This window comes from Rhipicephalus microplus, chromosome X, assembly GCF_043290135.1.
Source record: "Rhipicephalus microplus isolate Deutch F79 chromosome X, USDA_Rmic, whole genome shotgun sequence".
In the NCBI taxonomy this organism is placed as follows: domain Eukaryota; kingdom Metazoa; phylum Arthropoda; class Arachnida; order Ixodida; family Ixodidae; genus Rhipicephalus; species Rhipicephalus microplus.
In genome coordinates this window covers 373,299,801-373,324,907 of record NC_134710.1, presented here as the reverse complement: position 1 = coordinate 373,324,907, position 25,107 = coordinate 373,299,801, and the positions used below count along the sequence as shown (strand labels likewise).

Sequence of the window (25,107 nt, the reverse complement as noted above, 5' to 3'; positions counted from 1 at the left end):
CACTTTTGTATTATTGCAGAGTCACAATCCAACATTTTAAAATGTATTGTCGCACTCCCAATTCGGTATGAATATATATGGAGTAGCCACATTGCAAATGTAGAATAGCATATGATAAATACTAGTGGGATTCAGCTTTCAAAAATTCATGCTTGGCAAGCTAATAATTAGGAAGCATGTCAGCAGTGTCCTTCAGCAGTGTGTATGTTCTCCTTCAAAATTTCCGGCTGTTTATCAGAGTGTCTATTAACCTAGAATACCTGGAAAAGTCGGGGATTTCGGGCCCTTTTGGAAAAGCCATGGAATTTCTGCAAAACCTGGCCAGGTCATGGAAACTGACGGCAGTCTGTGCAACGATCACAAAATTAAGCATTATCATATATCAAAGCTTTAAAAGTCGCACCTTTGGTAGCAACTACTAATCATGAACCTTTCTATTTTGAATTAATCATAATAAACTTAACTGAACTGAACAGTCAGAAGAGGCCTGAAATAAAATGAAAGTGGCTGATCTTCCTATATGGGAATCGGGTATAACACAAAAGTGAAATGTGTTTTTACAGCGGTAGTTGAGCGTTTATTGTGCATTGTTTAAGGAACAGCAACAAATTGCTAAGTCACATTAAAGAGACGCTAAAGTCAAATAACAATTAACATCAGAATGAAATCTCAATGTAACGTCTAAAACAACAATATTATCAACAGCAGTGCCCTACTTACCAAGAAATAAAATAAATTCTCAAGAATACATGTGTCCCATTAGGACATTGTCAAAATGATCCCAATGACACCAGACGAAGTGCCTACAATTAATCTGTAGTAATCGAACTAGGTGCACTGAATGAAGAACCTTCTGTGTAACAAGAGACATAATAAAATGCTACTTGTTCGTTTTTTTTTCATTCGTGAAAAAAAGAACCGTCCGACGTTATTATGGAGAATGGCGCAAGTAGTTCAAAATTTCATTTTTTTTGTATGGTTAAACTGGACAGGTCGTGCCATCTAGCAAAGCCCAGTTGAACCAATGTTTGCCATCTCTGAGGGAATGGCAGGAAATTGTTAAATTGCCATTGTTGCTGCTGTGGCTCACGCTGCTTTCGTTCTGCTGGCACTAGTGTTTGCGGCCGCGCAGTACAGCCGGCTAACGTTGTGCATGGCAACAGTGACGTGAGATGTTCCATTTAGGCGGGTAAATTGAAGTGTGTGAACTCGATGTGTACCATTAAAACATGATTTTATTTCACAATAAGCACTTCTTTGGCACAAAAGTAACAATACAAGGTTTATGGACCACCATTTCAACAATCAACGTCAACCTAATAGTAGCCTTTAGTGTCTCTTTAAGAATGCCAAGTAGCTCGAAACTTGCAGCGCGCACCTCAAGCAGAAAGAATGCATGAATTAGCATACACAGGACGAGCACCGACTAACAATTGTCACAGCTCAGCACTTAAAGCGCGCTGTTCAAACGGAAAGAAAGATTCCCGAATCAAGCGCACAAGTAGTGTACACAGGACAAGTGTGAATGACTATCACAATTCTTCTTACATCGTGTGTCAGCAGCGCGCTCCTTTTTTAAATGCGGCCAAGCAGCGTGCGAAGTGATCTTCGTCCTATTCCGAATTAGGAGTCTGATAAGCGCCCCCACAAGAAAGACTACGCTGGGTAAAGGTGGCGCTTCGTGGAGGCGACCTTTAGAGTGCGCTTAACGCGAGCCCGTCATGCCATCTCGCCACTGATAAGAAAAACGCACTAAAGTTTTGAAGCTCTGAGGACTGCCAAATGGTGTACGGGGTATATAAATGGCTTGCCATAAGCATTACAGGCAACGTACACTATGTGGTGCAGTGACTAGTGCTGCACGCTGAGAAACAAAAGGTTGCCGGTTCAATTCCGTGTGACAAATGCCTGCTTTCTAGCTTTTTTCTTTGCAGTCTCAGTATATTTTTCAGCGTCACTTCCGTAACGGAAGTATGTCAGTGGAGCCATGGTGGATTTCAGCAGAAAACACTTTCGTGCTAAACAAGGCAGTGCATAACTGTTGCTTCTTAGTGTAAATGTTAAAATATACACCTACCAAAAGAACACAAAGTTTACTGATGTTTCCCCACTTGGTACGGGAGCCTTGTTCACAATAAAAGCCATATGAAAGGCACAGCGTATATAGGTATGCCTAAGTATGTGACATAAGCACTGAGAGTACATTGTCGGAAGCGTTTTATCACTCTTGTTCAGCATATGTGCACTCGTCTATATGTTCAGGGATTCAAAGTGCAGGCATGATGCAAGCTTTTCTTTGGCTTGAACATGTGCGCTTGACCAGTCAATCTGGTGGCTTGTAGATTTCATATTTTTATCGAGGGCATTCAAGACCATGTATTGTTTCGTGGTGTCACATTCGTGTCGTTTAACAAGGTTTTTTCTTAAGCTTACCGGTCTCATCAATGTACTACACTATGTTTAGTGAGGACATTCAAGACCACGTGTCGTTTCGTGACATCATATTCATGTCGTTTAGCTCTTTTCTTGAAATCATCGGTCTCGCTGATGTGCTATGTTTAGCGAGAGCATTCAAGACCATGCATCGTTTTGTGGCGTCAAATTCGTGTCGTTTAACCCTTTTTCTTGAAATCATTGGCCTTACCGATGTACTATGTTCAGTGGGCGCATTCAAGACCATGCGTCATTTCATTAGGTCATATTCGTGTTGTTTAACTCTATTCTTGAAATCATCAGTCTCACTGATGTACTGGTTGTCACAATCATGGTAGCTTATGACGTAAACAAGGCGGGGAAAATTTTCGCTCAACAACTTTTGACTAAAGCATTCCTCAGCTTCCATGTTGGTACATGCATTATTTCAACATCTGTTGCTTTACATATCACACAGCATATCTGACTTTTGAACCACAACATTACTCACTAGTTGGTAAATTTGTGCATGTTTGTCTTGACCACAATTTCAGCCTGGCTTGGGTTAGGCCAGAACTGCCATCAGCAGAGGCTTGCCGGACTATATCATGCTGTTTGTTATTAGTAGTATTACTATTATTATTATTGGCAATGAAATGGCGAATGTCCTCAGCTATGCACTTATTGCAGGTAGCTTGCATTTCAAAGATAGCATTGGGTAACTTCAGCTAAAGTTCTCATTTCTGTTCTTTGAGATGGTGTTATTAAATCTGTTATTATTTTTTAGTGTCACGTCCATAAAAGAGTACTTGAACGAAAGTAACATGCTGGCATTCGTGATTCATCTATGAAATCGAGGAAGACGTTGCGACCCAACAGATTCATTCTTGCCACCACATATTCAAACGTCAGCACTTTAAACGCTACCCCCAGCTTTCATTGCAGGCATCTGAGGACTTTTGTCACTCTCCAAGCATCGGAGTCTAGCGAACATGCATCTACTCATAAAAAAAAAATTGCAATACAGCTTTGTTCTTGCGACAGCAATCCAGGGTGGATCAGATCAAATCTAATCCATATCCTGAATAGTAAAATCACTTCAATAAATACAGTACCTAGTCCAGGTTGATCTAATTCAATCCAATCCACATTCTAAGTGGTCTGGGCATATACTCCAGTGGCAGAAGTGGTCGCAGCTCCCACGTCCTTCTTTTACACGGATGGCACGATATGGCGGCACTTCTGACCACATGTGTGCCTTGTAGCCTGTTTGGCTTATTCATGCGGCACTGTGTCCTCTCCCAGTGAAGGGAGAGGGGAGCACAGCTTTGCACAGCCACGTGCCTTCTCACTCTGTATAAGGAGAGGGCGTGGCACAGCATCAAAAAGCCATGCGCTGAGATGCTGCAACGTGCATGTGTGGTCAGGCCTCGTTTTGTAAGAGCTTTGGCTGCGTTGTTGGACCATCATTGGCTCCTTCAAGCTTTCAGCTGTGGTTGACTTCAACTCGTATGTTTTTTTACTGATTCTTCCAAACATTAAACAGCCAAGTATTTCACTTCCTGTCTCAGAGGTTTTACTTTGGCCAGATGTAGATATTTTTTCAAATTTATCACATACGTTAGAACATTCTGAGCATGTGTGGTAAAAATGTTTACTTATTTTATATGAATGCTTGATTTTTTTTACCCCTCAAGGGTTTGCTTCCAGTGCACAGAGTTTTCCAAGCAGAGGCGACAGTCAAAAAATTTGCTTTTACTAATCATCATAGAAAACCTGCAAAAGTCAGAAAGTTTGTAAAAATCAAATTGGTAGATACACCCTGTTTATGTAGCATAATTTAATTGAAAGGCTCTGCATGTGAATGCTTGTCTTCATTATTTATCCTTCGCACCACCACTCGCGAGTTTTTTTCTCAAAATGAAGTGAACAGGAGCGCAGAAACCAGCACAGTGTAAACACAGACTGTAAACAGGCCAGACTCGGTCAGTTTTTAGAGTGCTGCTTTTCTGCGAATTCTCACAGATATGAAAATCTAGTGAAGCACACCGCAGCCAGTACAGCCCTGCCCGGTACACTTCTCTGGTGTGCCATCGCTGCTGTGTATAATCAGGAAAAGCATAGTCTAAGTCATTTTTTCATGGTACACTGCTGCTTTGATGAACAGTGCCTACACAGAAAAAAACACATGCTCAGTGAACGAGTGACACCTTAAATTCACACGAGTATAATGAAGTTCTTTCGAAGCATGAAGAACTCCTGCAGTTTTATGAACAATGGCAACTGTGAAAAATTTTTTGCATATGGCCATGCTACCCACAATGTTAACATGCTTTGAGGTAAGCATGCTCGATATGCCTTTAAACAAAATTTATTTTCGAAAATTCGGTGTGGCACATTACAATGACAAGCACCTGAGAGAGCTTAATCATTTTTTCTGCAAGTAATCTGCTCAAGAACACAACCGATAAAGCGGCATCGAAGGCGTTCTTGCATTTTACAACTGTGCCTAATCTTGGGACGATTTTAGTGAACAAAAAAAAAAAAACCCTAGCCTATCTTTTTTGTGCCTTCCCTCGCAAATAAACGTGACATCTCGTCAGTACACCGTTTTTTTTTCTTGCACGATGACAAACAGCACATCCTCTAGTGATAACACTGCAACAACTGCTGTAGGCGCAGCAGCTTTTGCCTACCACGCAAAACCAAATGCCCGGCGGCAGCACCACTGCATTTTGTAACGTATGTCCGGTGGAATTCATCTATAAAGAACATAAAACTCTGCACCAGAATAAAAGCAGGAGCTGATACTTATTTTATGAAATTGTTTAACTAATATATAATATAATATGTACATGCATACTCCACAGAAGGATTGCAATGCCTCGATCCTAGAACGGAGACGCCAGTGGCACCTGAGTCCCTGCAGCCAAGCCGGCCTAACCACATCCTTGCATCACAGGAAGAACAGGCTGGCAGCTAGGCAGTTGTTGCTGCACCTTTGTCACCTCGCAGCCCAAATAATCACGTACCGTAATTACTCGAATCTAACGCGCACCTTTTTTCCGGTTAAGCGAGTTCATAAATCGCATGCGCGTTAGAATCGAGTATGAAAAAAAAAATGAATACGGTCATTCTATTGCCATCGGCATTTCCAAAATGGCCGTTCCTTACGTGCGTTGACATGGCGCGTCGGTTATTTCTATGTGTTTCCTATGTGCGGCTACAGTGGCTAGAATAGGGGAAGTGTGAAGACCGCGCCGCCTGCACTGACGCTCTCCACCGATGCCTCGACCAGCGCTGTCTAGGTGGCGCTGGTTGTAGCTTACACGTCGCTCGCTCGGCGGCTCGCTGCAGCGAAGCTGCCATGTCAAGGCTGATTTGGGGCTGATATGGTTTTGTTTGTACCGTAAATTTTATGTGCCTCTACTATATTGCAGGGCGTAAGAGCATCATATATGAATTAACTTCGGGGCAGATATTATCAAACATTATCAATGTATGGTGTGACCGTACCCAGAGCATCATAAGTGAAGCTTTACATCAATCGCAAACATCGCGGCCAGCTAAGCTTGCCACTGCTAGGGATCGTTCCTTGGTGCTAAGAAATGTAACCGATTAACATTTTGGGGGGATTGCCATTTCGCAAGGTTATAAGCAAGCTCAAGAAGCATACTGTGACATTGATATCAATTTCTTTAATGTTGTTATACTTAACATTTTGCATGAGATAGTTTTTAAGGACTTAATTATTCTTGCGTATTCACAGTAGAAGTATTTTTCGATTAACAACTGCACAGAAAATCGGACACCGTTTTACCTTTTTTACAAATTTTATTTGAAGTTGGGAGCATCATAGTAGGAAACAAAGTTAGCACACTACAGTGTGATGCACGTCACATCGTTCTTCGAAGCTTGAGGTGCTTTAATCTTTTTCTTGCAGAACTTCTCTGTTTGTTTAGAGGTTTCGTGAAGAAGTGAAGCCGTGTGAAAACATAAAACTTGATTATGTTGCTCGTCAGATTTTGCTTGTGTGAGTCACACCCTACGGATGGTACGGTCTGCATTGAATTAAGAAGTTCAACTATAGTGTCCCTTTAAAGCTTATTATAACTGAAGCACAATGTAATTGTGTCCTCCAGTGCACCTCCACAAATGAAAATAGCTCAGGTGACGGGTACAAGAGCCCTCCTACATCACAGGATGCTGTGAATGACGCAAGGTCCTTATCTGCGTTCTCGAGGGATGTGAGCAGCTGCTCAAAACAGTCCCGGCATTTCGCTGCCATAACTTTCTTCCGCGCCACATAGCCAGCCAAATAGTACACCAGTTTTGCGTCACTGACTTGCACAGGATACACACGGTCAGAAAGGAGAGTCGATGCCTGTAGTACACTTGAAGCTTCGTCCAGGTTTCCAGTGTCCAGTAAATTGTCGACATGGTTGGCCACTTCATCAGTTCCAACTAATGACATAAGTGTGCCACCTGCACAGTTGCCCGTGTCTGGTGCTTTCACCAAATTGTAAAAGCTAAGGAAATTCACGGCAGTAAGGAACTGGGTCGATGTGGGATGATCGTTGCATCCAGATAACTGACGAATTATCCCAAATAGCTTTTCGATTGGATCTTGGCTGAGGTGTGAAGTCAACAAATATTTGTACTGCACTTCCTCTAACAGGTTATGTTAAAAGTTCCAAAGTGCCTTGCAGAGTTACTCTTAGACCTTCTGCAGTGCTAGCAGACAAAAAGCCTGCCTTCGTAGGTCCGGTGCAGGCTTCCCAACGGTCCAAGTATGCCAGAACACCCTGCAGTACTCTTTTCTGTTCAGAATTTTTTCTCAGTGCCGTTGAAGGCACTCTGGATGTCATCACAACAATTAGCTTTTCCATGAAGCGAACAAATTGTTCTGTCGCTTCTCTATATGAACATGACTTTGAGATTGCTTCTTTGTATAAGAAAAGCCCGCGTGTAATCTCAAGGCTGAAGAGATGAAATGCATAATTAACTTTCATTTTTTCGAAGTTGTTGGGGTTCAAGTGCACTTCTGTAATCTTCGGCATAGCTTTCAACGTTGTAGCACACTTGTCCAAGTCGTGAGCTATCCTGATTGGCCCAATATCAACGTGCCCATCTGGTGTTTTATAGCCATTTTTGATGAAGCCATTCCTGATGCACTTTGCTAAATGCGGAAAGTCAAACAGAAAAAAAAGCCGCCTCTTGACGTCAGTTGGATGAGGTGCTGAAGGCTTGATAGCTGATGCCGAACCAGATATGCCAAATCGATGCCATATTGCACGGTTCCAAGATGCTCCATCCGATGTCACATAGTCAACCCTGAGGCCAGCATTCTCTGCCAGGATAACTGCTTCTAGAATGATTTTGGAAAGCAGTGGGGCTTTCACATTGCCTCTAGATGCAATTACATACACCCAAGATTTGGTGCCATGAACCTGACAAAGGTTGAAACATTATCACAAGACCATGATCACATTGAACACTTTTGTCAGCCTCGAGAGTGAAAGAACCAAGGTCTACAAATCCATCAACGTTTTTACTTCCCCGCTGAACACCAAAGTTTTCTGCAAGTTTCATTTCGTCAACGATCAGTCCACCATGACGTTCAGTCTCCCATATTAGCAGTCTTCTTAGAAATGCCCGAGAGGACACATTTATTAAAACCAAAGCATATGTCGTACTTCTTTATGAATGCTCTGAGGCATGTACGACTGGGTAGCACAAGAAGTTTTTCCCTACGCACATGCTCATAAAGTCGTGGGTTTTTCATGTGCATGATGACACACTCCGACATCCACTCCGGGTTGTAGCGCATGCCATTTCGGGACTTGCGCCTTGCAGCTTCAAAACACTGCATTATAGCGTTTTTCTGTTTGGATGGGAGCTTGTCTATTTTGCTCAAGAGTGCGCTTTCTTCAATTTCTTCATTCTCTAGTTTTAGCTGTGCAATGGTCTGGTCGAGAGTCTTCACCTTGTTTCTAAGGCAGCTACTGTTTGAGCTTTAGCTTTATGCTTTGTTGCATGGGTCAGTTTGCCTGCTGTTTTCTTTTCCCGGTATCTCCGATTGACAAGGAGCTTTCTCAAGTACTTGCAACTCGTGTAGCATCTTTCCTCTTGACTTGAGGTACCTTTACACTTGTGATGGTAGAGCTTCCCATTCCAGACCTTCAAGTTCTTACCAGATGATGCAAAAGGAAACTCGCACAACAAGCTTGCCCCTGAACACACTGGCATGGCATCAACAGTCTCCAGAAGAGAAGCTGGTTCATATGGCCCATTCATTGAAATCTTTACACCACGCACAAATACTTCATGTGTTATGGCACTTCCACTAGCACAAAATTCAACAAGTTTTTCTGCGTGTAGAAGGCTCATGTACGAGCTAGGCGTGCACAAGCTGTAGGTGACATTTAGTGGTTCCTCACTGAATACGTGCCTTCCCCACCGATTTGAAGGAAGTGGAACGTGCTTGTAGTCGTAAACGGGCACAGCTGGAAGGTCGGGTGGCTCCGGTTCATCCTGCGGCTCCTCTTGCGGCTCCCGGTCGTCGTCCTTTCAACGTCCTTTTTGAGGAATCACAAGCGGTGGGTGTGATCTCTCCTTGGGGTTTCTTTTTAGGGGCGAAGCTCCTTAGGGCGTGGGCTGTGCGTCCCCTGTAGCCTGTATGTAGCCACCTCTAGTTTAGTTCTTGCAGTGTTCACTAGATGGCGGTACCGTCCCCTGTATGTAGCCACCTCTAGTTTAGTTCTTGCAGTGTTCACTAGATGGCGGTACCGTCTCCTGTATGTAGCCACCTCTCGTTTAGTTCTTGTAGTGTTTACTAGATGGTGGTACTTGTAGCTGATGATGAAAACATGCAAGATGTTATAAACTAGAAAGCGGTACTTGTAGTTGATGAAAGACGCGAGATCTTATAAAATAGGAATGATGTTACATATGGCGCGTGTCATTGGTTGAAGGCAATCGTTCGATTTAGTGCGGCGACGTACGCTAGGGGGAGCGATGTAATAAAATCGAGTGGGCAAAATGTACAGAGGATTCATGGTTTACCAGGTTTACCTCCGGAGCTTCGCCCACTCATCATCATTCACTTCGTGGATATGGCGGAATTTTTGCGCCACCGGTTTCGAGAGGTAGAAAGGAGCATTTGGAAAGATCGTTGGGACGGCATGCGGAAATAGTACAGGCCTAGCTCTGTTCAAACGCACTATCTCACCGTTAATAACGTGCTCGAAGTGGCGCGAGATGAACTGCTGATCGAAGTGGAGCTCGCAAACGGCAGTGTTCTTTTCCAAAGGCTTGTCTGCTCTTGGTATATTACGCTGCCACTGCTGGAACAAATGGTCGTCTTTCGAGACTCCAAACAATTAAAGCTTCTGCTTGCACGATTTGTACCCAGTTGAGCATCTGGGCACAAAACAGTGGCTCTGACGTCTGCTCATGGCACACACTCTGCAAAAGACATAACGTAGACACGAGAAGGCTGTCCGAACAGCAAACGCAGCACGAAATAGCAGCACGAAAGAGCAGCTTAAACAGGCAAAAGAATCACGTTTGACCGGCGAGTTGCAGTGTTGAACAACGTGCGCGGCCTGAGAGCCTGACGTAGGATGGATGGATGGATGGATGGATGTGGCTGTACCCTTTAGATCGGGCGGCGGCTAATGCCGCCTAGCCATAATACTTAGTGAACTAACCATTAGATTTATCTCTTTTTTTTCCTTTAAATAGTGAGGTTGAGGATTCGTACTTTGCAGTGAAGGGTTTGATTTTCACTCGTGCCTTGACTTTAGCCACCAATCAGATAACCTTCTTCTAGTTAAGTCTACCCGCTTAAAGTCTATTTTACCCTCCCTGTCCCTAAACCCCAGTGTTTTGAAAAACTCTGCGCCATCATCCTGAACTATAGGGTGAAGCCCTTTACAGAACATTATCAAGTGTTCGGCAGTTTCTTCTTCTCCACACGCACTGCATACTGTGTCTATCCCTTCGTATTTGGCCCGATATGTCTTGGCTCGCAATACTCCCGTCCTGGCCTCAAACAGTAGAGAACTACCCCGAGTATTATCATAGATCCTTTCCTTGGCAATTTCCTGCTTAAAAGTTTGATAGATCTCTAGTGCGGACTTCTTAAACATGCCCATTTTCCACATGTCAGTCTCCGTTTCGTTCACTTTCTTCTTAACCGATAGTTCTTTTTGGTTTGGCCACCTGCTGTTTTTAAGTATTTACCAATCAACTTCCTGGTTCGCTTCCTCCATTTTGTATCAACATTCTTCATGTACAAGTAGCTGAAAACCTTCCTAGCCCAACGCTCCTCCTTCATTTCTCTTAATTGCTTCTCAAATTTTATCTTGCTGCTAGCTTCCCTGCCCTCAAATGATGTCCATCCCATATGACCTTGTACTCCCTGATTTGGTGTATTCCCGTGAGCTCCTAAAGCAAGCCTACCTATTCCACGTTGCTTAATTTCTAATCTTGCTTGAACTTCTGATCTCATGCACAAGACCGCATTGCCGAACGTCAGCCCAGGAACCATGACCCCTTTCCATATTCCTCTCACAAGATCATACTTATTGTAAATCCACAGTGTCCTATTTTTCATCACTGCTGCATTCCTGTTACCTTTAGTCGTCACGTATATTTCCTGTTCCCTTATGTACTCGGTCCCATTGCTTATCCATACGCCCAGATATTTGTATTTTCGTTATCTCTAGCGTGACTTCCTGTATTCTAAGCTTACTACCTTTGTTATCATTAAAAATCATGACTGCTGATTTTTCTTACTGAATCTAAAATTTAACCTATCTCCCTCATTACCGCAGATGTCCATCAATCTCTGCAAATCTTCCTTGTTGTCAGTCATTAGCGCTATATCATCTGTGTACATTAATGCTGGTAGTGCCTTATCAATGAGTTTTTCTTGTTTGACTAAAGAGATGTTGAAGCCAAGTCCACTACCCTCTAATTTGGCCTCTAACCCTTGTAGGTACATCATGAATAACGAGGGTGACATTGGACACCCCTGCCTAAGTCCCCGTTTCACCTCTGTGGGCTTGGATACCTGTTTTGCCCACTTTATAACTACCTTGTTACTTTTATATATTTCCTTTAAAAGATTAGTGACTTTATCTTCCACACCCAGTGTGTCTGGTATTCCCCACAAGTCCTCTTGAACCACACTATTGTACGCTCCCTTGATATCCAAAAATGCTAGCCACTGGGGCCCGAGTTCCTTTTCTGCTATTTAGATGCACTGCGTCAGTGAGAACAGATTGTCTTTCAACCTCCTGTGTTTCCGAAACCCATTCTGCAGTTCCCCCAGCACCCCCTCATCCTCTATCCATGCCTGCAGTCTTTCCTTTATAATCTGCATCGCCAGCCTGTAGACCACTGATGTCACTGTTATAGGACGGTAGTTGTTTATGTCATCTTTGTCCCCCTTTCCTTTATAAATCATGCTCATCCTGCTAAGTTTCCATCCATCAGGGACTTCACCATCGATTATAGTTTTGCTCACTGCCTCTCTCAAAGCCTGCTTAGACTTCGGACCTAATGTCTTTATCAGCCTAATTGGAATGCCATCTGTGCCTGTTGATGTACTACTTGGAATTCTCTTCTCAGCCCTTTCCCACTCTCGTTGTGAAAATGGAGCCATTGCACCACTTTATTCGTCCTTGTGTATTGTGGTGCATAAAGTACTTCTTTGTTGAAATTTTTTTGTCACCCTTGTTCTTATATATTCAATAGCTTCGTCCCCCTCTAGCCTAGCACCGTGAGCTGTAGTTATAAACTCTAGCTTTGTTTTTCTTAAAGAGCTTAGATGGTTTCAAAACTTTGCAGCTGCCTTTTTGTCCTTTTTATGTACTTCTGCCAGCCACTGAGCACCCTTTCTTCTCATCTTTTCATTGATCAGGAGGGATGCTTCCCTGCTAGAGCTTAGAAAGATTTCCCATTTTTTTTCAACATCATCTGTCGGTTCACCCAATTGCTTAGCATGTCTATGTTCCCTAGAGGCTTCCTGACGTTTTGCTATGGCTCTCTTAACTTCCTCATCCCACCAACTTTTGGGTTTGTGTCTTCTTTTCCGGGGTGACTTCTCACGTGCCTTAGCAAGTTCTAGCCAAAACAGTCTAATTAGATTTGTGAACGTCCATACAGTTTTGTTCTCCTCAGTGATTACTTTCTCAATTTTTTTAGTAGCAATTTCTATTTGCCTTTCTGAATGAAAATTTTCCTGTAGTTGCTCATCTTGTCTCCTTCCCACTTTCGCTGCCCTTCCAAAACTTAGCTTGATACGTTTGTGATCACTACCCCGACTTCTGGAGCCACCTTCATCTATGTGCATTCCCCTGAGCTTATCATACATTCTATGTGACATCAGTGCGTAATCTATCGTTGACTGCAGCCTTCCTACCTCCCATGTTGCTTGCCCTTCACACTTCTCGGTACTGTTGCAAATGATCAAATCATGCCTTTCACACATATCCATGATCATTTTGCCTGTTGAGTCAGTATACCCATCTATATCTTCTATGTGTGCATTCATATCTCTTAGTATAATTATCTCGCATTCTCCTCCTAATTCCTCAATGTCCTTTGATATACACTCCACCATTGCCTGGTTTTCCTCTCTGGCCTTTGCTCCCGTCCACAAGTACACCAAACCGAGGAGTGTCATCTGCCCAGCTACTTTCCCTCTTAACCATAAATGTTCCATGCAACCCTGCTTGACTCTTTGCCAACCCACGCTCTTATGTATAAATGCACCAATTCCACCCCCGTTTTTGCTGTCCACGAGGTCTGGGGGCAGCCTCGTGGGATTGAAAGAAGGGTAGTGGAGGCCAATTGTGTGATCAAGGGTTTGAGCCGGCAACTCATATACAGCGTAATGGAAGTTAACCAAGACGTGTACGAGGCTGGCGCTCGCCCCTTTGCACTGGATGGCATTCACTACAGTGGTGCGGCAGGCAGGAGGGTCGGTAACAGAATTGGTCGCCAAGCCATAGCTTTTTTAGGGGGACCCAGAGCCCTGAGGCCAACAGTGTAGCCAAAGACGGACCTAAAGGGGCACAAATATTCAAGCCACACAAAGTCTGTGGGAGAAGAAATCGACGTAAGCACAAGGGCCGAGCTAAGTCAGACGTAGGCTATATTAACATGCAGGGTGGCAGGAATAGGTTAAAGTGGGAAGAGATAGAAGAGCAGTTGAGGCAGGAGGAGCTGATGGTATATGGGGTTGTGGAGACACATCTTCGGGACATGGAGCAATCACCCTGCAATGCAGACTACGTATGGGTATATTGCAATAGAAGAGAAGGAGGCTAGGAGTTCTCGCCCTACTTCCGATCTGTGCGGACGTGTTTTCGCGCGCTCCGCCTGTTCGGCGAATTCGAGGTCGTGCAAGGTTGTGCAAGGTTGTGCAAGGTTGTGCAAGGTTGGTTTGTGCAGAAGCAGCGCGCAACGAAAGATAAGTTTCTCTTCATTTCTTTGTGTTTGTGTAACCATTATTATTTTTTCTCTCGTAATCAATAATTAGCATTTATTTAGCATAATTTTTAATTAACTTGTATACGACAGCGCGCGCCACCTAGCGGAAACATTGCAAAGCGGCGTCACTACCTCCCATTGTCCCATTGCAGCTGCTTGGCGGTGATCACACTTCTAGTATTCTAGCCACTGTAGTGCGGCACTTCGTACGTCTTCTTGTAGTGCATTAGCATCGATGGCATGGAAGGACAGACTCCAAAAAAAGTGCCGCCATATCCACGAAGTGAATGATGATGAGCGGGCAAAGCTCCGGAGGTAAACCTGGTAAACCATGAATCCTCTGTACATTTTGCCCACTCGATTTTATTACATCGCTCCCCCTAGCGTACATCGCCGCACTAAATCGAACGATTGCCTTCAACCAATGACACGCGCCATATGTGACATCATTCCTATTTTATAAGATCTCGCGTCTTTCATCAACTACAAGTACCACTTTCTAGTTTATAACATCTTGCATCTTTTCATCATCAGCTACAAGTACCACCATCTAGTAAACACTACAAGAACTAAACGAGAGGTGGCTACATACAGGAGACGGTACCGCCATCTAGTGAACACTGCAAGAACTAAACTAGAGGTGGCTACATACAGGGGACGGTACCGCCATCTAGTGAACACTGCAAGAACTAAACTAGAGGTGGCTACATACAGGGGACGCACAGCCCACGCCCTAAGGAGCTTCGCCCCTAAAACTCGACGAGTGCACCATGATGCCGCTTTTAAAAGAAAAGTCATCGCGTGTGCCGAAACGAATGAAAATTGGGCCGCATCGCGGTCGTTCAGAGTTCCCGAAATGTGCGTGCGGGACTGGCGGAAATAAAAGCAGGAGATTGTCGACAGCAAAGATAAAGGCTTCAGTGGACCACAGCAGGATCGGTTTCCGCAAATTGAAGAGCTGCTCGGCGTGTATGTGATTGAGCAGTGAGCGGCACAGCGGCCTGTGACGACAGAACTGCTCCATGTGCAGGCTATGCAGTTAGCCTTAGGAAAAGGGCTAATGCGGAGCCAGTTTAAAGCGAGCAGGTGCTGGATAACTAACTTTATGAAGAAGAAAGGCTTTTCCCTCCGAAGGCGAACGGGCATATGTGAAAAGTTTCCGGAGGAGTATGATGAAAAGCTTCACAGTTTTCGGAGGTTCGTCCTAAACTTGCGGAACAATAACGGCTACCTGCTTGGGCAAATCGGGAATGCCCATCAGACGCCTCTTTACTTCGACATGCCTGGCACCACAACCGTCGAGAAGAAGGGGGCGAAGCAAGTTCGCGTGCTGACATCGGGCCACGGTAAAACTAGAGTGACGGCAATGCTCCGTTGCACGTCAGATAGGCACAAGCTTCCCCCGCACCTCATATTCAAACGGAAGACGCTCCCAAAAGGAGTCATTTTTCCGAGTGGTGTGATCGTGCGGACCAACGAGAAAAATGGGTGCGCGTTGGAATCAATGTCTTACTTTTTTTTTTCGTCGTGGAAACCGGGTGCGCATTACAATCGAGGGCGCGGTAGAATCGAGTAAATATGGTAAGATTGGTGTTCAGGCTTTTGTTTTTTCTCTCTCTCGCTTTTTTTTTAAGTGAGGCTGTCTGGTGCTAGAATCAAGCAGTAGAAGTAGGCAAGATTTAGGGTGACAACAAATTCGACACAGCCTCCATATTGTGTTATAGCACACAGATACAGGCGGTGGCAGATGCCTTGAATGGGAAGGAATAGTAAGAATACTGTTGTGTTAGTTCATTATGTTTCTGTAGTCATGACTTTCATTTTTGCCAGGTTTGCACATCACCTTAAAAGAGCTATGCAACACTTAAGTAGCGTGTTTTTTTTTTAATGCTGTCAATTGGTTGTCTTGGGTCTTGAGAATATGTGAGCCAGACATTATATTGCCTGGCCTAGCAGTTGTGATTAATTGTCAAAATCGACTGTAAATCGTTCTCTCTTCTCCCTCCAAATGATGCCATAAACCCAAATGACCAATTATGCCCAAATTCACTGGCATTGGCTAATTTGAGCATGCTGTGCTGCATAGGTATCACGGCTGTGACATTAAGCTTGAGTGAATATTTGAACACTGAACATATTGAATTCTTGGAAATTTAAAATGTATTCAAAACGAACGAATAGGCATATGTTAGTCCGCATGTAACTTTTTGTAAAGGTGGTTTTGATGCATTAGTGGTGCTACGCCATGGATACAACTTCCCAGGGAAAATTTGCACTGCTGCAAAGCCCCACCTTAAGGGGAAGTGAACATATTACTCTCAGATTGACTCTTCCTTTTTTAGGCTTATAAGCTTGTTATCCTGGTTTATATTCTCTAAGTATAGTAAATATTTAAACATGATGTATTTTACAGGCTTTGACTTCCTTTCTACTGAAAGTCAAATCCTGCTACCATTCAAAAATGCTTCCACTTTTCTTTGAGCCAAAAAGAATGACATTCGTTCATGACTTGTTTGAATTTTTGAAAAGTATTGTGCAGGTTAGTTGGGTCATGACAAATGTGCCTATTTTTCCGTATATCTGATACAGTTAAGCCTGGATATAACAAAATGGATAAACTCCCAGAAAAAGTTGTTATAAAGAGGATTTCATTACATATGCAGGTTCGGTACGAAAATTAGGAAAATAAATGCACAAATCAAACAAAGGGGGGGGGGAGGCTGAAGGCAAAGCTAACCCCAAACTTCTACCTAGAAATAAAAAACTGAGTTATTATTGCTATAGCAATTGTATGGACACCCTTTGCTGGTTTTTGTCGTCGCTGCCATCTTACTTAACTAGTCTAAATTGTTAACATGCCCCTCGCACCGGAACATATTTACGAGCAGGTAAAAGCGCACGAGCTATGCTGAAACAGAGATCAAATAAGCCGACCATTTTCGATCCCCTGGAGGGTGCATGAGGTAGCATCCGCGGCGTGTTAGAACTGCCGTCGAATGCTCAAACAGAAAGGAAACCACCCGTCTTGGAACAGACATGAAAATTGGGGGGGGGGGCTCACTTGAGTGGTAACAATGAACTTTGATTTTAACGGCGGTCGCAATCACTGGCACGTGAGCTATCTTGTTCAGTATCAGTGCGCTTTCAATGCGTAGGGACTGTTTAAAAAGAGCACTTCTCTCTGAAGCCGATGCATTTGCCCATACCAGAATTTTGTAGGAGTTCCGCAATATGGTATTCAAAACAGTTCGCTGCCAGCCTTACTTAGTATGAAATTACAATTTGTTGCTATCGCACTGATTGCATTGCATTCAACGGGGCGTCGCGTTGTTGCCAGGGCTAATCAGATTATTGCGAAAGCTGTGGTCTTGCGAACTCGCGGTGCGACGCGTGACAAGTCGACCTCCGAAGATCCGTAGCTGTCACTGAGGTCTCTGAGAGTTTTTAACAAAGAAAGAAAACAAGGCTGAACGTTGTTGGGGGCCAGTGGCCACACCATGCGTGCGCAGTGAAACCATGCAGGTGCACACGCCGTTGAAAACGAGAAACGAACGACATGGACACTATGGAAAACTATTCGGGAAAGCACCTACTGTATGCAACGCGGCCCCATTTATGTGACGCTGACTAAAAGCATGGTGCTGCCAAAGCAAAAGTAGCTTTCTTTTTCATTTTTGGTGTGGACGGAGGGGGAGGGCACATCCGTGCATGTGCCCGCAGTGGCATGAACGGCGGCAACACCGGTTCGAGGGGCGCAGGCCTGCCTCGCGCGCAGAAACGAGCGCTCATTTTTGCCTGGAAGTCGCTACGAGCGCGCCGCCGTCGTTTCGCGCTTTGTTGGCGGTGGGGAAACTGCAGAAGATGCACGCTTGTGCCAAAATGACGAAATCCAGGACAAAATTCTTGGATTGTCCGCGGTGAAAATTCGTCATATCAAGGATGTCTCTCGTTGTTACTATGTTACAAAGAGGTCGCAAATACACGTGTTTCTATGGAGTAACGGCGGGAAATAGAAAAACTTCGTTATATAGGAATTCATTATATGGAGGTTTATTATAAGCAAGTTTAACTGTATAACCGATAATTTGTAATACCTGGATTTGTTATATCTAGGTAGGAGTGTAGTAGTTTGCAGAATGCAATGATTTACGGACTTTAGATCCCTTCTACTGAAAACATTTGGATCATAAGTGGATGGGGAGCAGGAGGAGCCCTAACGGTGAAACTGATAATGAAATTGACATCATACTGCGCACGCTACCAGGCAATGTGGAAATGCTTGGTAAGATGAGATGCAGTGACTAGAAGGGGGGGGGGGTCTCGAATTTGCCTGGACTTGAGAAAGGAATGGCGGTACTGATAAGCAAGAAGCAAATTAATGAGTTAGCGCTGAGAGCAGAAGTACAGAAATTCAGGATCTCATTCCTAACCAGATACCGTATTTACTCGAATAATAGGTGCACTTTTTTTCAATAATATTCGACTCCTATTTCACAGGGTGAAATTTCCAGCAATTTTATTTTGGACTATAGCATATACCGCAGATAACATATATGCCACTGAAGTCACGAATATCCGCACTACAGCTGAAACAACCTTCTTCATGGGTCACAACACTAGCACTAAACATGTTGAGCACGCAGTCTCCCATGTCTGAGCATCGAGGCATGCGATGGGGTGTGATTACCAGCAATCGAATTTCTAAAAGTTAACCTTGAAAGACTTGCATTTCCAACAAAATGAATGTGGTAAAAAAACAACTAAAAGGAAGCGCCATTGTGGAAATTTGCCATCATGTGCATTATATGGATATGTTGCTGTTACTATAGGAGTTCCAAAGGGATCTGTGTTGGGGCCTTTGCTGTTTCTAGTCTACCTTAGTGATATTGCTCAGGATGCAAAGTCCGCCTGTATGCGGATGATTGTGTTGTTTACAATTGCATTACACTCGAACCTCGTTATAACGTAACAGGATATAACGAAATAATGACTATAACAAAGTAAATGAAATTCCTCTTGAAAGCTCCATTGAGAACCATGCATTTTAAACCTTGTTGTAATGAAGTAATATTGACCGTTAAATGTATATAACAAACTAAATTAGTCTATCAAATCTATCAGAAAAAACCGACCGTAGTGCAATAAGTATATTGTTTTCTGCGGAGTTTGATGCTCGTTCGGCGCGGCTCTTTCTAAACTCCCGCGCTGACCTTACAGCCACGCCCCGCACAGCTGAGAGAGCCGTCCTTTTCACACAGCCAGCGGAGAGGATTGATGAAGCGCTCAAGATGTCACATGACCAAGAGGCGGCCCCGCGGTGCAAAGCGATTTTCCTCTCGAGACCGCAACGACTGCGTCTCCACTACTATCATGGCTGCTACCCTTTGCACCGAGAAAGGAGGACTCTCCGCGACAGCTTTCTTTTTTTTTCTTCTTTCTCAGCACGCGGCCTTGAAAGAAGCGTCTCTATGTGCAGAAACGGGAAAGAGAGAACGGTGGCACAGGCGCGTCGCAGATTGGCATTTGAGAGAGAGCAAGCAATACGCCACAGTCTTTTGTTGCCTTTTCTTCTTTTTCTTCTTCACGCGCAGCATTGAGAGGTGCCGCCGCGAGATTGGGCATGGTGCCGAGAGCATTTTCGGAGCGCGGTATGTTCTAATTAACCCTCGCAAGTGCTTGCACGTTCGAATTACAGGTTGTTATTGCTTTTTGGTATATACATAGCTTTGACGGGACCTCAGCGTGAGTTCGAATTACCTGAAAGTTTGAATTAATGAGATTTGACTGAGTTTATTTTCTGTGGCTCGCGTGGTTGCGTAGCGGTACATCGGGCCGCGAGGTGATTTCCTTTTTTGCATGCATATAGGTGCGCACCCATCTGAGCATACATTGCCATAAACTGCTATAATCGATATAACGAAATAATGGGTATAACGAAATAAATATGGCTCCTCTTCAACTTCGTTATAACGAGGTTTGAGTGTAGATACCTCAGACCATCAGTACTTGCAATGCCATTTAGACAGCATTGTGCGCTGGTGTGATAGGTGATGTATGTCTATGAACCCTAGGGAGTTGCAGTGCGTCTCCTTCACTAATAAACGCGACTCATACCTCTTTTATGATACATTAGATACCATCCAGCTAATGCGAGTAACTGAGTATAAATACCTTGGTGTCACAGCGAGATCTTGCAGCTCCTCCCAAAATCAGAGAACTACTCCACTTTTCAAATGTCCGACCTATCTTAGAGTACGCTTGTGTGGCGTGGAACTCACAAACAAAAACTTTGTCTAATATGCTAGAGATCATGCACAACCGCGCAGCTCGTTTTGTGACTAGCAACTATGACTTCAGAGTCAGTGTCACTGCACTTAAGGATAGGTTAAGGTGGAATTTGTTAGTTTCACGTAGGAAAAACTTGAGATCAAAAATGCTATTCAAAATATTTCATGGTATGATCAAAATAAATAAAGAATCTTACCCTTCATCTCCCCATTTTTCATCTAAGAGAACTGACCACCTCTAAAATTAAGAGAATGTTTTTGTGGAACAAACATTTACCAATACTCCTTTTTTACGCACACAATCTCCCAGTGGAATTTGCTTCCACCATAGATTGCAGACTGCCGCTCTGAAACATTGTTCAGGGACATACTGCTGCATTACACAGCTACATTAGTGGTTAGAGAGCGGCATTGGCGTAGTGGTTAGAGCATCCGCCTCGCATGCAAAAGGTCCGTGGTTGGAATCCCGGTGCTGCGCAGTTCCCAACCGGATAAAAAAAAAAATCCACGTGGCAATAGAACTGCATTAAGAGGCATAAGGTACGGCTTCACCGGTGACCACCGCCGCTAACGCACTCCCTCACCAGAGAAGCATTGGCCACCCTGGTGCAGTATCTGGCTACTACCTCCCACATGCATACGTCAATTAACTCACGGCCCTCAGTCCCCAGCAGCCTCGAAGCAACTGACTACGGCGGCGGTCAGATCTGCAAGGCAGCAGAGCGTGCTAAGAATCTCTGGATCCGGACAGGCCGCCATTGGAACCTGAACTTGGAAACGTTTAATGCTAGAACCTTATCTAGTGAGGCAAGTCTAGCTGTACTATTCGAGGAGCTACAGGGTGTTAAATGGGATATAATAGGGCTCAGTGAGGTTAGGAGGACAGATGAGGACTATACAGTGCTACAGAATGGGCACATCCTTTGCTATTGGGGCTTGGCTGACAGAAGAGAACTGGGAGTGGGGTTCCTTATTCAGAAACCTAGCTGGCAATATAGAGGAATACTATAGCATTAATGAAAGGGTGGTAGGTATCGCAATTAAACACAATAAGGGATACAAGATGAAGGTGGTACAGGCTTACGCGCCGACATCTAGCCATGATGACACTTCAGTTGAAAGCTTCTATGAAGGCGTGGAATCGGCAATAAGTAAGGTAAAAACACAGTATACTATACTAATGAAAGACTTTAATGCAAATGTAGGGAAGAAGCAGGCTGGAGACCAGACAGTGGGAGGTCATGGCATCGGTACTAGAAATGCCAGAGTAGAGCTACTAGTAGAATTCCCAGAACGCAATAATTTACCGATTTGAAATACGTCCTACCGAAAACGAGGAAACCGTAAGTGGACATGAAGGAGCCCTAATAGCCAAAATAAGAACGAAATAGACTTTATAATGAGTGCACACCCAGGCATCGTGCAGGATGTGGAAGTGCTTGACAAGGTACGATGCAGTGACCATAGAATGGTACGGTCTAGAATTTGCCTAGACTTGAAGAAGGAACGACAGAAACTGATACACAAAAAACCAATCGATAAGCTAGCATTGAGAGGGAAAGTAGAAAAATTCAGAGTCTCACTTCAGAACAGGTATTCGGCTCTTATCGAGAAAACAAGCCTTAGCGTCGTCGCAATCAATGATAATCTGACGAGTATCATTACAGAGTGTGCAGTGGAAGTTGGAGGTGCGGTACTTGGACAGGACTCTGGCAAGCTGTCCCAGGAGACGAAAAACCTCATTAGAAAGCATCAAAGCATGAAAGTCTCTAGTACAACAGACCAAATCAAACTGGCAGAGCTTTCTAAGTTGAGTAATAAGCGTAAGGTATCTCATTTAAGAAGGTATAACATGGAGAGAATTGAACATGCTCTGAAAAACGGAGGAAGCGTCAAAGCAGTGATGAGGAAACTTTGGATAAGCAGAAATCGGATGTATGCACTAAGGGACTAAGAAGGCAAAATAACTACCAATATGGATAGGATAGTTGAAATATTGGAGGAGTTTTACAAAGACCTGTACAGTAGCCAGGACAACCCAGACCATATTACTATAAGAACTAGCAGTAACTCGGATGACACCCCACCAGTAATGATAGACGAAATCAGAAAAGCCTTGGAGAGGATGCAAAGAAGCAAAGCTGCTGGTGAGGATCAGGTAACATCAGATTTGCTGAAAGACGGAGGACAGATTGTGTTATAAAAACTAGCCACTCTATTTATGAATTGTCTCCTGACGGGGAGGGTACCAGAATCCTGGAAGAATGCTAACATTATCTTAATACATAAGAAAGGATATGACAAGGACTTCAGGAATTACAGGCTGATCAGATTGCTCTTCGTGATATACTAGCTGCATCGTCTATTTTTTAAACCAGGTTCGTTTGTGATCCTCCTACTTTCACTTTTCCCTGAGTCATTCGGATGTAGCATATTAAGGAACACTGGAATGAAGCCACAGAAAGCATAGGGAAAATTTGTTCAGTTGAAATACAGAGATGAGTTGAGGAAGTACTAAACACAAAAGTGGAACAAGAACTTGATGAAGGGGCTATTAAACCTGCATCCCCTGCGCTTACATGTGTGGTGCTTTACCAGTCATGTTGACATTGGAAAGTGAGTTCGACATTTCGTCAATCAAAATATTACCATAGTGTCCATTCATTCAACAAACTCCATTACTGTCACTGTTATCTTGGAATATGTAGCAGGCAATCTGCAATAGCTTTTTTTATTTGACAGTTTCATACAACTGCTATGTCTGTGCATACTAGCATGAAATGATGTAGCTATTGCTCTTTTCAGATACCTGATGAGTCGGTTGACAGTATAACAAAGGACTTGGTACGCCGCTTTATCCCTGATGATCCAGAGGAGCGACTTTAATCAGTAGGCATCATTCTTATGTAAGCTGTTTGATAAAAGAATAAAATAAAATGGATCACAATATTTGTGAGCTAGTTTACGAATCATTTGATTCTCATGTGACTTTGACCAGGCAATGCCTGATTTATAAAGATAGCTTCCTACAATTGCAAGTGAGTGTATGCTGCATGCCAGTAACCCCACGGAAAGTCTGTCAATTAGCAGGCTGTGGCAGTGCAATGATTGCATCTTCATTCAGCCGACATATTTGGGAAAATAAAAAAGAAAGTTTCATGACGAAATGCAGGAGCACAATCGGGCCCTATTGGCATCACCTGCTCATCCATTAGCCAGGCTTTGCTTCTGGCTAGTAGATGAATTATGCCTCAGCACTTTTTAATGGGTGGGTTTTTGATTCACTGGCTTGTGCAGTTCAGATAAAGTGATGCCTGTTGTGATTTGACGCTTCTGACACTCAATTTATCACGTGTTTGCTATGTGACACCAGCACACTATTTCTGGTGTGGCTATGTAATGTGACAGTGGCTTGCCATGCAGAAGGCCTGGCTTTGATTTCTTCAGACTCGAAGATAAGATTTTTATAATTTGCATTTTTAGCACTTCTTGCTTATGGGCAGGGCTGGTTTTTCTCTCACAACCATTCAGTCCAACACCAGAATTTCTGCAAAATGAGCTCTTTAATGTTGTGTGAAAACAAAGGGAATGACATCTTTTGTTAGTTTCTTGTTTATGATCTGTTTTACTCATTAACACCTTGCTCTGGGTTTGCTTAGTGTTCGTCATTGATAAGAATGATGGTCAGGTACAAGTGCATCACACATTCTTCAATTACCTTAAAAAAGAGGTTGGTTAACTGCAAGTACTTCACAGGTGCTATGTGTTCAGAAAAAGAAGATTGAATAGAATTGATTTCATGATTGATACATAGTTTACATATTGGTGTGCTCTCTGAGAAATAAACTACAATAATGACAGAAAAGTGCTCAGATATCCCTGTTTGGACCATTTCAGTGATGGAAGTGCTGCTCCAATCGCTCCAAACTGCTTCAAAAGAGATTTGCTGCTCCATGCTGCTCCAAACAGTAATTAAAAACCTACTTGCAATTGCACTGAGAGAATGAGAATGACGAATTTTCGCTGTTTGACTGACTCGTTATAAGTCAAGAAACTGAGAATAATTTGTGTACTATGATCCCAGTGTGCTACTGGTGTGCAGCATTATAGGCTCTGATTACATTTGTGTGACAAGAACTGGGATATTAAGTATACAGCTCATTTGGCTATTTTTTTTCTTAGCTAGACATGTATGCTGGTGTGGTGAAATGTGAAAATAAGCATCACATCGATTATCTACTGATTATTCAGCAACAAGTTATAGGGAACTGTGGTTACTTCTAAAATGTGGCACTGACCTTCGATTTGATTTCTGTCACAAATACTAGTATTTTAAATTGTAGCTCACTTTACACCACATTTTTGACAACCTGCCTTTGTTTGCTATGATGATTACATTTATTGTTGCCTGCTATATATATTTCATAACAAATATTAATATTTACGAGATGCATTGATAATGCTCTAAACTCCAAATAATGAATGGCAAATTTAACATCTGTTCCTAAAACGCCAATAGCTGCTCCTAAGCTAGCATTTTTTTCGTGCTCTCAAAATGCTTATGGCTGCTCCAAAGCAGTACTTTTTATGCTACAAAGTATGCTCCAAAAAATAAAAATGCACTTTCATCACTGCTGTTTGAAACTGTTTTTTTTTTTACTCGGACCAGTTGGATCCCATCACAAGCATATTGGTCTTTAACTAAAACTAGCAGAAACTGGTTAGCCCCAGTGAAAGCCAGCTTATGATCAGAATAATAGTATCACCTGGGACATGTCGAATTCTCTATGCCGGAAATCTGGCATTGTGTCTTTCACAATCTGATTCCACAGTGTGTCAGGTTTCATTTCATATAATAGCCCTTTAGTACTATTACCTAGGCTTGTGCGAATATTAGAATACT

The 25,107-nt window shown here is 43.3% G+C and overlaps 1 protein-coding gene across 2 annotated transcripts in view; it reads left to right on the top strand.

Annotated features, from left to right (window-relative positions):
• Positions 1-24,835, top strand: part of dgt6 (dim gamma-tubulin 6) — a 96,991-nt gene extending 72,156 nt beyond the window's left edge. The window contains exons 14-15 of one of the 2 annotated variants that reach the window (XM_075879994.1): positions 23,010-23,093; positions 24,102-24,835. In XM_075879994.1, coding sequence (XP_075736109.1) covers positions 23,010-23,090 — 81 coding nt within the window. In that variant the 3' untranslated portion in view covers positions 23,091-23,093; positions 24,102-24,835. Of the gene's footprint in view, positions 1-23,009; positions 23,175-24,101 lie in introns of those variants that run through there. The other variant, XM_075879993.1, reaches the window with a different exon arrangement.
• The last annotated feature ends 272 nt before the right edge of the window (positions 24,836-25,107 follow it).